General features: G+C 48.1%; 1 protein-coding gene across 6 annotated transcripts in view; it reads right to left on the bottom strand.

The window, feature by feature from the left end:
• The window catches only part of TET3 (tet methylcytosine dioxygenase 3), a 105727-nt gene that overhangs the window by 43174 nt on the left and 49402 nt on the right, over positions 1-13151 (bottom strand). For all 6 annotated transcript variants that reach the window (XM_053200779.1, XM_053200780.1, XM_027072175.2 and 3 more), the window contains one exon: positions 6976-9109. In XM_053200779.1, coding sequence (XP_053056754.1) covers positions 6976-9109 — 2134 coding nt within the window. The remainder of the gene's footprint in view (positions 1-6975; positions 9110-13151) is intronic.

The raw sequence follows: 13151 nt of genomic DNA, 5'->3' as shown, positions 1-13151 counted from the left end.
CCCTCTAAACGCTAGTATCCTCCCTTCGCACGCCTCTTCTCAATCTATACATTTAACCTGGTGAAATGATCATAATTGAAACTTCAACTGCCATCAGTTTGCTCTAGAACCTCCAACTCACAGACCCACATGGATGCACACCTTCAGACCCCATAGACATCTCAAAGGCTGGATGTCCAAACGTGCTTCCTTCCCAGTATTTTGATTCTTGGTGAATGGCACCACCATCTACTCAGCAACTTCAGGAATCACCTGTGGCTGTTTTTTCTTCCTTACTCTTTTTTTGTTTTGTTTTAAACAGGTACTATTTCTTTTTTTAATGTTTGTTTATTTTGAGAGAGAAGGAGAGCATGAGCAGGGGAGGGGCAGAGAGAGAGGGAGAGACAGAATTCCCAAGCAGGCTCCATGTTATCAACCCACGGCCTGATGCGGGGCTCGTACCCACAAACTGTGTGATTACGACCTGAGCTGAAACCAAGAGTTGGACACTCAACTGACTGAGCAACCCAGGAGCCCCTCTTCTTCCTTACTTACAGCCAACCATTAGTTCTTTTTCCTAATCTTACTTTTATCCACTCACTCCTCTCCTCCCTCCTACTCAATGTCATTCTCTGAGTTCAGGCACTGATTATTTCTTGCCTGAACCACACCTGAGCTTGCAAACTGGTTTCTCTACTTTTGGTATCGTCTCTTCTTCCCCTGAACTCCCCCTCTCTGGCCACTCCCAATCTTTCATCCAATGTACCAACTACTTGTATTTCCCCATGTCTTCTCATCTCTACATCTTCATGTGGTTTTTCATGTATTTTTCATCTCCATAATCTTCATGTCCCTTTGCCTGGAACACTCTACCTTCTTCCTATTAATCCATTAAACTTCCACTTATCCTTTAAAACTCAGATCAAACATCACCTCCTCCAGGAACTTCTTTCTGATACTCACCTACCCAAAGTCATATTCTCCACCTTTATGCTGGGATCCATATATTCCGCTGTCTAAAAAAATACTTAAAACACATACAATTCCTCTTTATCTCCAACTGAGTGGGGGGGAGAGGGAGATACTTTCTCATAAAAACTATAGGAAATAGACTTTCCATTACTGCAAACAGAGGTAAGTCTCTGTGTCCCCCATTCAGAACTATGGTCTGTATTGAAGCACCCAGTGGACACTGCTACCAACCACATTTTCTGGACAACACTCCCCCCGCTCACCCAGACTCTCACCATGCTCTAGGAAAAAGGAGAGGTTTTTTCTTGTATTGGCCTTTGGCTACTCCTTTAGGGCAGGATGATCAACTGGATAAAAATACAGCATTTCTGTGAAGGCGACTCCTACCATCTAACTCCTAATCTGCTTCTCCTACAGTTTGATGTCTCTAGCTGTCTGTAGGATGCTCCTCAGAGAAATCAGGACAAGGTTCAAAAGGGGCGCCTGGGTGGCTCAGTCGGTTAAGCGTCTGACTTCGGCTCAGGTCATGATCTCACGGCTCATGAGTTCGAGCCCCACGTCGGGCTCTGTGCTGACAGCTCTGAGCCTGGAGCCTGTTTCAGATTCTGTGTCTCCCTCTCTCTCTCTGACCCTCCCCCGTTCATCCTCTGTCTCTGTCTCAAAAGTAAATAAACGTTAAAAAAAACTTAAAAAAAAAAAGTTAACACAAACCAGTTTCCTTAACCATGAAATGATGAGCAGGTGATCTCCAGTGATGCATTCCCACTAAAAAGTCACCTGAACTCATTCCTTGTCCTAAACTGGCTCTTGTGAATTTCCCCATTTCTAGGGATAGATAAAATACATAGAGCCTAGTTATTGCAGCTCACTAGCTTGTGACAGTGGTATTACAGGATGGTTAAGGGGATCTCAAATGTGTGTCTCAAGATATTAGAAATGTATCAATACTCTCTTCCTCCAATAATTCAATATAGAACTTCAACTTGTGCTAAGATTCCCCAAACCTTTACATACCACACTACCTTCTGGAGGAAGGCATTTCCTTTCACATATTCTAAATTTATTTCTTTGAAGCTTCAAGGGGTGCCTTTAATTCTAGTGTTTCAAGATTTGGAGAATAAGTCCATACGAAGGCCATCCATACCTTCAGAAACTCATAGTCTGTATACAAGGGAAAAACAGTGCTCTTGGTGTTTGGGTTTTTGGTTATCCAGTAAAGCCTATATTGGCCAAAACTGCCGATTTGGCATACATCACCACATTGAATATTAAGTTTCTTTTGCTATGCTATAAAACCTTTCTATGCTTTTATAAAGTTGTTTGTTATTAGTGCATAATGGCATCTCCAAACTTCACCATCACTTCCATGGAAAATTCTTCCTTATACTGACCTGCTCTGCACCTACCTACCACAGTTGAGGGGATGAGTTTCTGGAATATGAGATGGTTCCCATCTGACATCAATCCCAGAGTGAGCAGCCTTTATTCCTAACCCTTGTCCTGAGCCCGAGTTCACAGAGACAAATTCTGCCATACTGGCTGATGGAAGCAACAGTCCAGAAATGGGGTCTCCAGATACTTCTGGAAAACAGGATGGCTTTCCCTGGCATGAACCCCCAGCACCTAGAAACTGTTTCTAAGTGAATCCCTTCTTCTTTGCCCCTCTTCACACCTAATACCACTATTTTACTTAGGACTCATTTCTCAATTAAACAATTTAAGAGTCCACCTGCCTAGGTTCAAATCTCACTTTTACCATGTGCTAGATGTGGACCTGGGTAAATTGCTGAATCTGAGTTTGTTTCCTTCGTCATTAAGATGGAACTACTGACAGTACCCCCTTCATATAGATACTATTGGGATGAAATGACTAACTGTAAAGTACTTGGCACGGTGCCTGGAATAGAGCAAGTGTTTCATAAATATTATTACTATTACCATTACTACTACTACTATTATTATTATTTTTATTCTCAATAGCTTCCTAACCAGTTTTCTGCCACAGGCTATTACCCTTCACCAATCTATCTTCCAAGCTACTTCCAGGATACGCTGTCAAAACATTTCTTGATTATAAAATGCATATTTTATTATAGAAAGTTCAGAAAACATATAAGGGAAAAGTCAGCCACTGTCTGACCACAGAGACAACCACTAGTGATGTATTTCCTTCCATTCTTTTTCTTTTTCCTTTTTTTTCTTCAAATGTTTTTATTTGAGAGAGAGTACGCATGCGTGTGCGCGTGAACACAGTGAGTAGGGGAGGGGCAGAGAGACTGGGAGACACAGAATCCAAAGCAAGCTCAAGGCTCCGAGCTGTCAGTGCAGAGCCCAACGTGGGGCTCAAACCCATGAACCATGAGATCATGACCTGAGCTGAAGTCGGTCGCTTGACTAAGCCACCCAGGTGCCCCCCACCTTTTTTTTTTTTTTTTTATGTAGGTGAGATCATTTATGTACCGTTTAGGTGTGTACATTGTTTCCAACTAAGCATTACCCCATAATTTAACATTTAACACCACGAGGTAGGTTTGGTTCTAATTCTCTGTTTAGGATGAGATGCAGATAAAACACGAACCAGAACAATAAATGACTGGTGGTAGGACTCTCCACTCCCCTTATCTCTTGCCCACTGCCCCGCCTTCGGGGCTGAGAGGCAACAGCTGCTGGCATTGCTACTGCCTGGTGTCTGTGATGCCGACACTCTCCTCCCTGCTCCTCTGCTCTCCAGCTTCAAGCTGAGACTTGTCCTCTCTGATGGAATGTGGAGCCCTGAGGGTTCGGGTCCACCCCGGTGCTACCGGCCTGCCGGCTTGCCTGCCAGCCTGCTCTGTTGCCCCGAACACGGTGCTCACACACCCCTGGGACTTCAGTGGCCACCGTCTCCCCTCTCCCCATCGGTGTTCACTACATGTTTCAATACCCAGCCTGGAACAAGAGTTTCCAAAAGAAAACATGACCCTCCCTAACAACAACCAAGCCCAGGGTTTCGGAGCGCTCTTGGCTCTTACTGTTTAGCCACATCCATTATGACTGCACAGGCACTGGGCCAACAGCTGTTGAATGGGTGACTGAATATCTTATTGTTTCTGTTGTCTCTTCAAGCAGACCACAGAGTCCTTCAGAGAGGAACCATGTCTCCTAATTTTTATCCTTAACGGTAGTTAGTACAGAACTAGTAATCAACAAATGACTGATGAATAAAGTAATAGCCAATACTTTTCTTCCTTTGTAACACGTATATTTTTACTTCTTTCTCTTGCCTTACTGCACTCAACAGGCTCGGTGACAGCTAACACTCTTATAGTGTTTACAATGTGCCAGACACAATTCTAAGTGCTTTATACATTTCAACTAATTTAAACCTTCCAACAGCCCTAGTGAGGGGATACTATTATCTTTTTATTTTGTGCACAAGGAAGTGATGGAGTTAGAATTCAAATTTCTTTATTTAAAAAAAAATTTTTTTTTAATGTGTATTTATTTTTGAGACAGAGACAGAGCATGAACGGGGGAGGGTCAGAGAGAAAGGGGGACACAGAATCTGAAACAGGCTCCAGGCTCTGAGCTGTCAACACAGAGCCCAATGCGGGGCTCGAACTCACGAGCCGTGAGATCATGACCTGAGCCAAAGTCGGACGCTTAACCGACTGAGCCACCCAGGTGCCCCAGAATTCAAATTTAAAAAACTAGTTTGATCAAGGGCACCTGGGTGGCTCACTCGGTTAAGCATCTGACCAGCTCAGGTAATGATCTCATGGTCAGTGAGTTCGAGTCCCACATCGGGTGAGCTCCAGCCCTGCTTCAGATGAGCCCCACTTCTCTCTCTCTCCCTCTCTGCCCCTCGTAGGATTCTCTCTTTCTCTCTCCCTCTCTCTCTCTGCCCTTTGTTCACTTGCACCCTCTCTCAAAAAAACAAACCAAAAAAAACCCGCCAAAAACTAGTTCGATCAAATATCACATCCATATAATTGAATTCAACAAAATATTTCTTTTTAAAATATTTTTTTAATTTATTTTTGAGAGAGAGAGAGGGAGAGAGCGAGCACCCAAAGAAGCTGGGGAGGGGCAAAGAGAGAGATGGGAAACACAGAATCTGAATCAGGCTCAGAGCCTGACGTGGGGCTTGAACGCACTAACCATGAGATCATGACGTGAGCCAAAGTCAGACACTTAACCAACTGAGCCACCTAGACGCCCCAACAATATACACATATAGATATATTACCAATTAATACATATATATTTTTTTTAATGTTTATTTTTGAGAGAGAGAGAGAGAGAACGCACGAGCAAGCATGAGTGGGGAAGGGGCAGAGAGCGAGGGAGACACAGAATCTGAAGCAGGCTCCAGGCTCTGAGCTGTCAGCACAGAGCCCAACGCGGGGCTCGAACTCGGGAACGGCGAGGTCATGACGTAGGCCGAAGACAGACACTTAACCAACTTAGCCACCCAGGTGCCCCTTAATATGTTTAGTAAGGACCAACTATGGCCTAAGCATTATGTAAGGTTATGTCCTACTCTGCAGAGGAAGAAATACCTAACAATGTACTAAGTATCAGGCAGATGGGACAGATACACACCAAGGCAAAGAAAGAAAAGGGCAAAGGGAAGGGCCCAATTCCTATGATCAGAACAAGCCTCTCCAAAATGTTGAGAAATAAGGAGGCCCCCAAAGGCATCTCATTATTAAGATCCAAGAATGAACAGGATTAGCCGTCGACGGGGCCACAATCCCAAAACATGTCTGTGAGCATTTGGCAGGACCCTCCACTTCTGTGCACTCTCAGACAGAAATATGGGGGCCAACTTGCCCTTGTTCCCCAGGTGATTCCTTATCTGGACTACAGGAGTCTGGGGTAGCTGGAGTGGGCAGGACAGCCCAGCTCCTCCTTCCTGACAAGGACACAGCATCCCAACTAGTCACACAATTGACCTAATATTAATTTATTTTAATACTCAGAGAACACAGACTTTTTGTAAGACTTGTTTTGTGTATCATAAAATCACAAGAATTTCAACATGCTCCTCACCAGCATCCATGTGCTTTTTGAGCAACACCTGAAACACATCTTTTACAGAACGCTTCATAAATAGCAGAGTCACAGCCTAGCATAGACCTGGGGCTTCCTGATAACGTCACTGACCTCCCGACACAGAAGCCCCAGGAGCGGTCCTCGTAGCCTTCGCTGTGTTTTCACTGGAAGGCAAGGCTCAGAAATGGACCAATTCCTCAGTGCTCTTACCCATTAGGCTTCAGCCACCACCTGATGCTAACTATGTCCAAACCCACAGCTCAGAGCTCTAGGCTTTCAGCCTACCCAAACTCATCCCTCCTCCAAATATGTTTTTGGGGACCAGCACGACCAAGGTAGAGACCTGGGCTGTCCTAACCCCATACGTCCTCCTCCTGAGAGGCCCTCCACCCACCCGCTCTCTCAGTCAGGCCATTGTTATTTCTTGTTTGGCTCATGACACCTTTCTTACAGGTTCCCCCACCAGGCAGGCTTTCTTCTTCACCACGAGCTAGAAAAGTCTTTCAGAAGCACAAAGTGACAGATCATTACTTGCTTTAAAACCCTCAGGAGGTCACTATTACCTATAAGATCAAGTCAGACTCCTGACCTCAGCTCATTATGCTGTGCAAGACCTGGCCCCTGGCTGCATCTCAGGCCACCTTTTGTTCCTACCCACATGTACTCCTCTCCTTTGCTCCCCCTAGACCAAGAGCAGTCCAAATAAGCCCCACCCCCTCACAGCCACTAGGCTCAGGCCTCAACACACAAGGACCACCACCTCCTCTACGATGCCGTTGCCTCCACCTGGGCAACAAAGCGCCCATGCCCACCTCCACTGACATGCCGCATCACTGTCTGTTTCTTTCAATGTCTTTTCCATTAGCGTGTGAGCTCTTTTCTGTGTCCCCAGCCCTCAAGAGAATGACTCGCACACAGTAAACGTTTGCCAAACAACAGAATGAGCCCACCAGGCTTCACCTTTCCCTGACACCCAGGTGGACTTACCGACACAATCGCAGGTGGGGAACTCAGCCTGGGCTCTCTTTGCAGGTGTGTCCAGCAGACTCTTGGTGGGTGTGTCCAGATACTTAAGAGGTGACTCCAGGAAGCCACTGAGGGTGGGTGTGAGTGGGTTCTCGGCCTTGGTGGGTGTGGCCTCCTGGCCTCCCTCCTCTGAATGGAAGCAGGTGGTTGAGAGTACAGTCACAGCCCCCGAAGACTCGATCTTGATTTGCTTGGGGGAACGGGTAGAAAAAGGACTCTCGGGGGCTGGGAGACATGTTGGCTGGTTCTCGGGGTCCTGAATGGGCACAGATGGGGGGCCGGGAAGCCCAAAGCTATCCCCGAATTCAGCTTCAAACTGCCGGATGAGCTCTTCCAGCTTGTCATCGGCAGGGGGAAGAGGGCCGGCAGAGCCCGGCTGCAGGGTCACCATGGGGCTAGGGGACCTCATTTCCTGAGTAGGGGGCAGCAGGCTGTCCCCGGAGGGACTAGGTGCAAATAGCGCAAGAGAAGGTTCTGGGGGCAAGGGGACAGCAGAGCCCTGTGAAGCTGGGACAGGGGCAGGTGGATGTGCCTGCGCATCCTCAGAGGCTGGGGACCTCAGCCCTTCCAGGACAATTTGCCGCAGAGGTGGGAAGAGAGGCTGTGCTTCCCGTGGCCTGGACTTCTTGATCTGAATGGGCTTCCGGACACTGGGCTTGATCCCAAGGGCGGCTTTCTCGGTTCCCACGAGACCTCCAGCTGGTGCCAGGGGCTTCTTCTTCTTCTCCTTGGGTGGTCTGTCTGGAGGCCGTGGGGCAGGTGAACTTGGTGGGGCCCACCAGCCCGGAGCAGGAGGCTCCGTGGGAGGGGGGAAGGAGCCATCGTGGGCCTGGTCCAGGAAAAGAGTGCGCTTATGGTGAAGGTGCTGCTGCAGGGCGGTCTGGGCCTTCTGGTGGGTGTCGGGCTCTGTGGGTGCGGCAGGAGCCTCCCTCTGGAGCATGGGGGATGGGGACGGGGCTGGGGAGGAAGAGGGCACCTCCACCTTGACCTTGGGCTTGGTGGGCAGGGCCTCAGGCCGCTTGAATACTGACTGGATGTAATCACTGGCGCTGCCCAACAACTGCTCCAGTTCAGCCATGGGGTCAGGGCTTGGGCGGGGCATGGGCCAAGAGCTCCGTGGAGTTGCTGGTGGGGTATCAGTGCCCCAGGCTTCAGGAAACTCTGTCCTAGGAGTTGCTGGAGGGAAGGCAGGGCTATCAGGAGCAAAGGACGCATGCTCTTCAGCGGGGACCACAGGCCACGAGGGGGCCCGGAGGTAGGACTGGGGAGACCGGAAAGGGGCAGGAGGGGACAAGGCCTCAGGGAGGGGGCAAGAAGCCTGGGAGGAGGAGTGGGAAGGCTGAGGGAGGGCAGAGGAGAGCTGTGTGAGGGCCTCAATGGCGATGGCTGTCTGCAGGCTGATGTTCTTTTCCTTGGCGATGCTCAGGGCACTCTGGGACAGGGGCAGGCCCTCTGGGGGAGGTATCTGGGGAACCTCAGAGCTGAGGAGTGGCCTGGTGCTGGGTGCTGGGAGGCCAGCCTCACCAGAAGGTAGAGTCCCTGGGAGCCTGGGCCGCTCTTCCCCTCCCTCCACGACCACAGACTTGATCTTCCCCTCCAGCCACTCGAGGTAGTCAGGGCATTCTGGGCCATCGCAGTTGCAGTTGGGCGGTTTCATGCCATGCCGAGCGAGGGCCAGGGCCGTCTGCAGTGTATCCAGGTCTTCGCTGCCAGCAGAGCAGCCCTCAGGCCCTGACTGGGGTCCCCTGCTGTTGTTCCCAGCCTCGCGACTCATCTCACGGTTGAAGGTTTCATAAAGCCGGGTGCTAAGGGCCCCATAAGAGGACACAGCTTCGGCCACAGCCGAAAAGGCCACCAGATCGTGGGCATCTTCCAGGCGAGCAGTGTGAGCTGGGCCTGGGGCAGCGTCCCAGTCGGGCTTCTGGTCTACTCGCCAAGGACCCCCAGTCCCCAGCAGACTGGGTCCAGCGGGTTCTCTAGCACCATTGACCGGCACCCCTGAGGCGCTTAGCTGCCGTGAGTCCCCATGGTACACTGGCCCTGAGTCCATCTGACCTGGAACAGGTCCATCAACTGGGCTGAGCTCTGAGCCTGTCTGAAGAAAGAAAGAGAGAGAGAAAAAGAGGAAAAAGATGAGCCATAATATTAGAAATGCACTGTCCTGCTTCACACCATTCAGATGCACACCTAAACCCTGCTTTTCTTGCAAACTCTGTCTCTGATACAGCTTGAACCTGAACTCATCTTCATGTCTCCTTTCCCAGCTAGCTGCACCAACAAAAATGAAAGGTAGGTCTTTAAAAGGTCCTAATCCAGAATTCTGAATTCTGTCGCTCACATCCTTTTAGAGCCTAAGATCAATCACACTGACAAGGCTCCCCAGAAACCAAGCATTTATTAAGGAGTTCCCAAAAAGATCGTTAACTCTCAATAACCAAAGTGACACCAGGACTACACTGTTTTTGGTTTTTGTCAAGAGAAAGCTAACCAAGCACACCAACTAGCAATATGCCATAAGTGTGCAGTGTGTGTGTGTACAGGGAGGGAGCGAGCAGCCTTTATGAACAAATGCAGCCCGGACAAGGGGTCAGCCACAGCTTTTCAGTGGGAAGGAACCCACAGTATTTTTTCTCTGCCTGTTACTGTCCTCACTTAAGCCCTGGCTGAGCTCTGAGAGCTGGCGACAAGATGACATTCCCACTCCCAGTCCCAGCCAGGCCCAAGGGAAACACCGATGATTGGACACTGCGTGCGCTTAGCACCTCTTGCCGAGCCGGTCATGCCAGTAACAAGCAAGTTGCTATTTGGATGAAGATCCAGGCCTCTTCCCAAGCCCAAAACCACCCCTATACACCTGGTACCCAGCAAAGCACACAGAAGGGGGAGGGCATAAAAAGGAAGGAGCCAGGTGGCCCAGCCCAGCAACTTAAAAGCTGATACAAAAATGTGAAATTCAGTTTGCAGAATTCATCCCTCCAGAAAGGAAAGTTCTTCCTTACAACAGAATGCCAACAAAAAAAATGTAGGAGGGATAGATGATGCATTTGGGAAGTCCTCAGTGGATGCTACAATTAGCAGGTGAAAGCTTGATGGGGCACAGGATATATACATGGTCTCAAAGTATTTCGTCAAAAATCACTGAGTTATAATAGTAAAGAGAAATCTGGCAGACATCACCTTAACCGAATGATCAAAGTTATCATCACCAATATTGCAACCAACATCATGAGATTCTTGATATGATACACTGAGAAGGTTATAACATCACTCACACAGAACTCCAGCCAAAATGTACAACCTGAATCTAATTATGAGGAAACATAAAATAAATCCAAATTGGAGGGCATTCGAGATAGCACCTGGATTGTTTTCTTCAAAAATTTCAAAGACAAGAAAGACAAACATCTCTGCAAACATCTTCAGCTTACTGAAGACACAGGATGGTGAAATGCATGCTCATGGGTTAGATCTTGGACTGGGGAAAACAGCTTAAACGTACACCATTGGGACATGTGATGCAATTTGAATATGGATGTGGATAAGATCACACTGTGTCAATCTCGGTCTTCTTGACTTGGGATTATTTTACTGATTATGTAAAAGGATGTCTTTGTCCTTAGGACACGGACAACACACACTGAAGTATTCAGGGTAAAGGAACAGAGTATCTCTAACAATCTCAAGTGGTTCAGAAAAGTATTATATGCATATAAAAAATAGACACATATAAAGAAAATGACAAAGCGAAATGTGAACCATTTTGGTATGTGGGAGTCCCAGGTACTTTTCTTGCAACCTTTCTATAAACACTAAAATAAAGTGTATTAAACAGAGAGTTAAAACGATACTAGTCCCTGGACTGTCAGACATGGCCATCCTGGGCTCCAAAGCAGTGGTGGGAAGGTGGGATTTGGGATCAGCCCTACGGGAGGTGAGCAGAGGCCCAGCCTACGGTTCCCACCCCATCCTCGTCATTGCTCCAACTCTGGTCACTAAGGACTCACATGCTTTTCCAACAGACTTTTCTGAGATTTGCACGTGTAATTCTCATTGCCAGGAATGCCCTGCCCAGCCTCTGTGGGGCCACTGTAGCTTATCCTCAAACACCAGCTCAATGTCACCTCCTCCCCGACCTGGTTGGCAGACATACCTGTGGCTCCTTCCCCCAGCCTCCCATAGCACCTTGTAGATGCCTCTATTAGCACTTTTCACATGCCCCTACTATTATTCAAGCAGCTGCCTCTCCCACCAGATGCTAGCTCCTTCAAGACAAAGTCCGAATCTTAACCACTTCTGCACCTCCTGCCCACAGCTGCTGCAGTAACACCCTCGCAGCCCAGGAAAAGGCTTCCCATCCCCCACTGGCCACAGACTAAGCTGCCTTTCCCTGACTATCTCTCCAAACGTGGAACTAGGAAAGAAACCTTTCCCTTAGGAATGTGGTTGATCACCCAGTAGTCCCTTCCCTCCTTCTCAAAACCTGAACTACCACGACAGCAAAGGCTACAAAGTCTGAAGTGGCCAAATTTTACACGCTTCTGTGTAAAAGACAGAAGGAGCACGCGTAACCCAGAAGAAACATGAGGGAGTAGCATGGATTTACAAAAACAGTGTCAGGAAGACTAATGCTGTGTGAGCTGAGGCTTCCCCAAAATGGTCAAGACAACTAAAAGGATTTAAAAAGTTATTTTTGGTTTGTGAATAAGAACAAGGAAGGGCTAGGCTGGCGCTTGTGCCTCTGAATTTCCTGGGAAAGAAAATGCTCTTCAGACCAAAAAGAGAAGGGCAGAGTGGACACAAAAAGGAAGGAAAGTAAAGCCAGGATGGGTGGGGAGATTTTAAGAAACTCTAAACTGCAGTTTCTCGGCCAGGGGATCCCACTGATCCATTCCTCAACACCTGCTGGTGATCCCGGAAGAAATATGCCGCCAGGAGAAGGTGTCTTCAGGCGAGAAAAGGGCAGGGATCATTCCCGACTTTAGTCCACTGAGCGAGGTCTGCCCCAGTAAGATTTCTGAATGGGTGATTGAGGAAACGAACCACAAAGAGCCAGGTTCACCAAAGGCCATCAACATCCAACTAATCTGCTTTTGTGTCCTATGGTCATCGGACCAGGGGATGGGGAGACATCCTGCCTTACAGGTCACAAACTCAAGCAAGCAAGGCAGTTCAAGGGCTGCAGGCCAAATGAGCCACAGATCTGTTTTGTTTGGCCTACACAGTATTTTTATTTGTCTTTCCAACACTAAAAAAATAATAATCAAATTTTACACGAAACCCAGATTATCTCAAAGGTCCACACTTCACCCGGCAGAAGAGCAACAGCTACCACTCCAGGTCACGCCCACACTCGCCATCTGACACTGCTTTCTTGAAACCAAGGCCAGGGGTCAGAGGTTACTTATTAATTGTCTGAATTCATGATCACTTCATTCGTTTGTGTTACTTGCCAAGCCCTTGCAGGCATTTGCTCTTGTAACTTGGGCTACAGATGTTGCAGTTTCCTAAGATCTGCCATGATCCCTTCGTGGGCCAGAGAATTAATTACAGGGCCAGACAGGCTGGCTCACCACTGGCAGGATGACTACACTCAAACTCAAGTGGTGTATCAACTGGAGGGGGAAGGTCTTTAGTGGTCTGCCACAGGCCTCTGTCCTCAGAACTGTCCTGTTCAACATATTTATCAAGAATAATAGAGAAGCACACTTATTAAACAGTCAAATGTTGAAAATAAGACGGATAGAGACAGGTTGACTGACAGGACCCGATGCCAAAAGGTCAACAGGCTGGAGAGAGAAAAAAAAATCTAACAGGGTAAACAGGGTCTTATACTTAGGCCCCAAATCATGTATGTGCAAATCAAAGATGGCAGCACTGCACATAAAAATGTCTTCGGACGGGGCACCTGGGAGTCTCAGTCGGTTAAACGGCTGACTTCGGCTCAGGTCATGATCTCATGGTTTGTGAGTTCGAGCCCCACATCGGGCTCTGCGCTGTCGGCTCAGAGCCTGGAGCCTGCTTCAGATTCTGTATCACCCTCTCTCTCTGTCCCTTCCCCCCTCAGGCTCTCTCCCTGCCTCAAAAAGTAAATAAACATTAATAAATGGTGTTTAAAAAAAATGTCTTCGGAATCAGGA

The sequence above is a fragment of the Acinonyx jubatus genome, chromosome A3 (assembly GCF_027475565.1).
Source record: "Acinonyx jubatus isolate Ajub_Pintada_27869175 chromosome A3, VMU_Ajub_asm_v1.0, whole genome shotgun sequence".
Taxonomy (NCBI): Eukaryota; Metazoa; Chordata; class Mammalia; order Carnivora; family Felidae; genus Acinonyx; species Acinonyx jubatus.
Note: the sequence above shows the minus strand (reverse complement) of the source record. Positions and strands in the feature narration are given on the sequence as shown.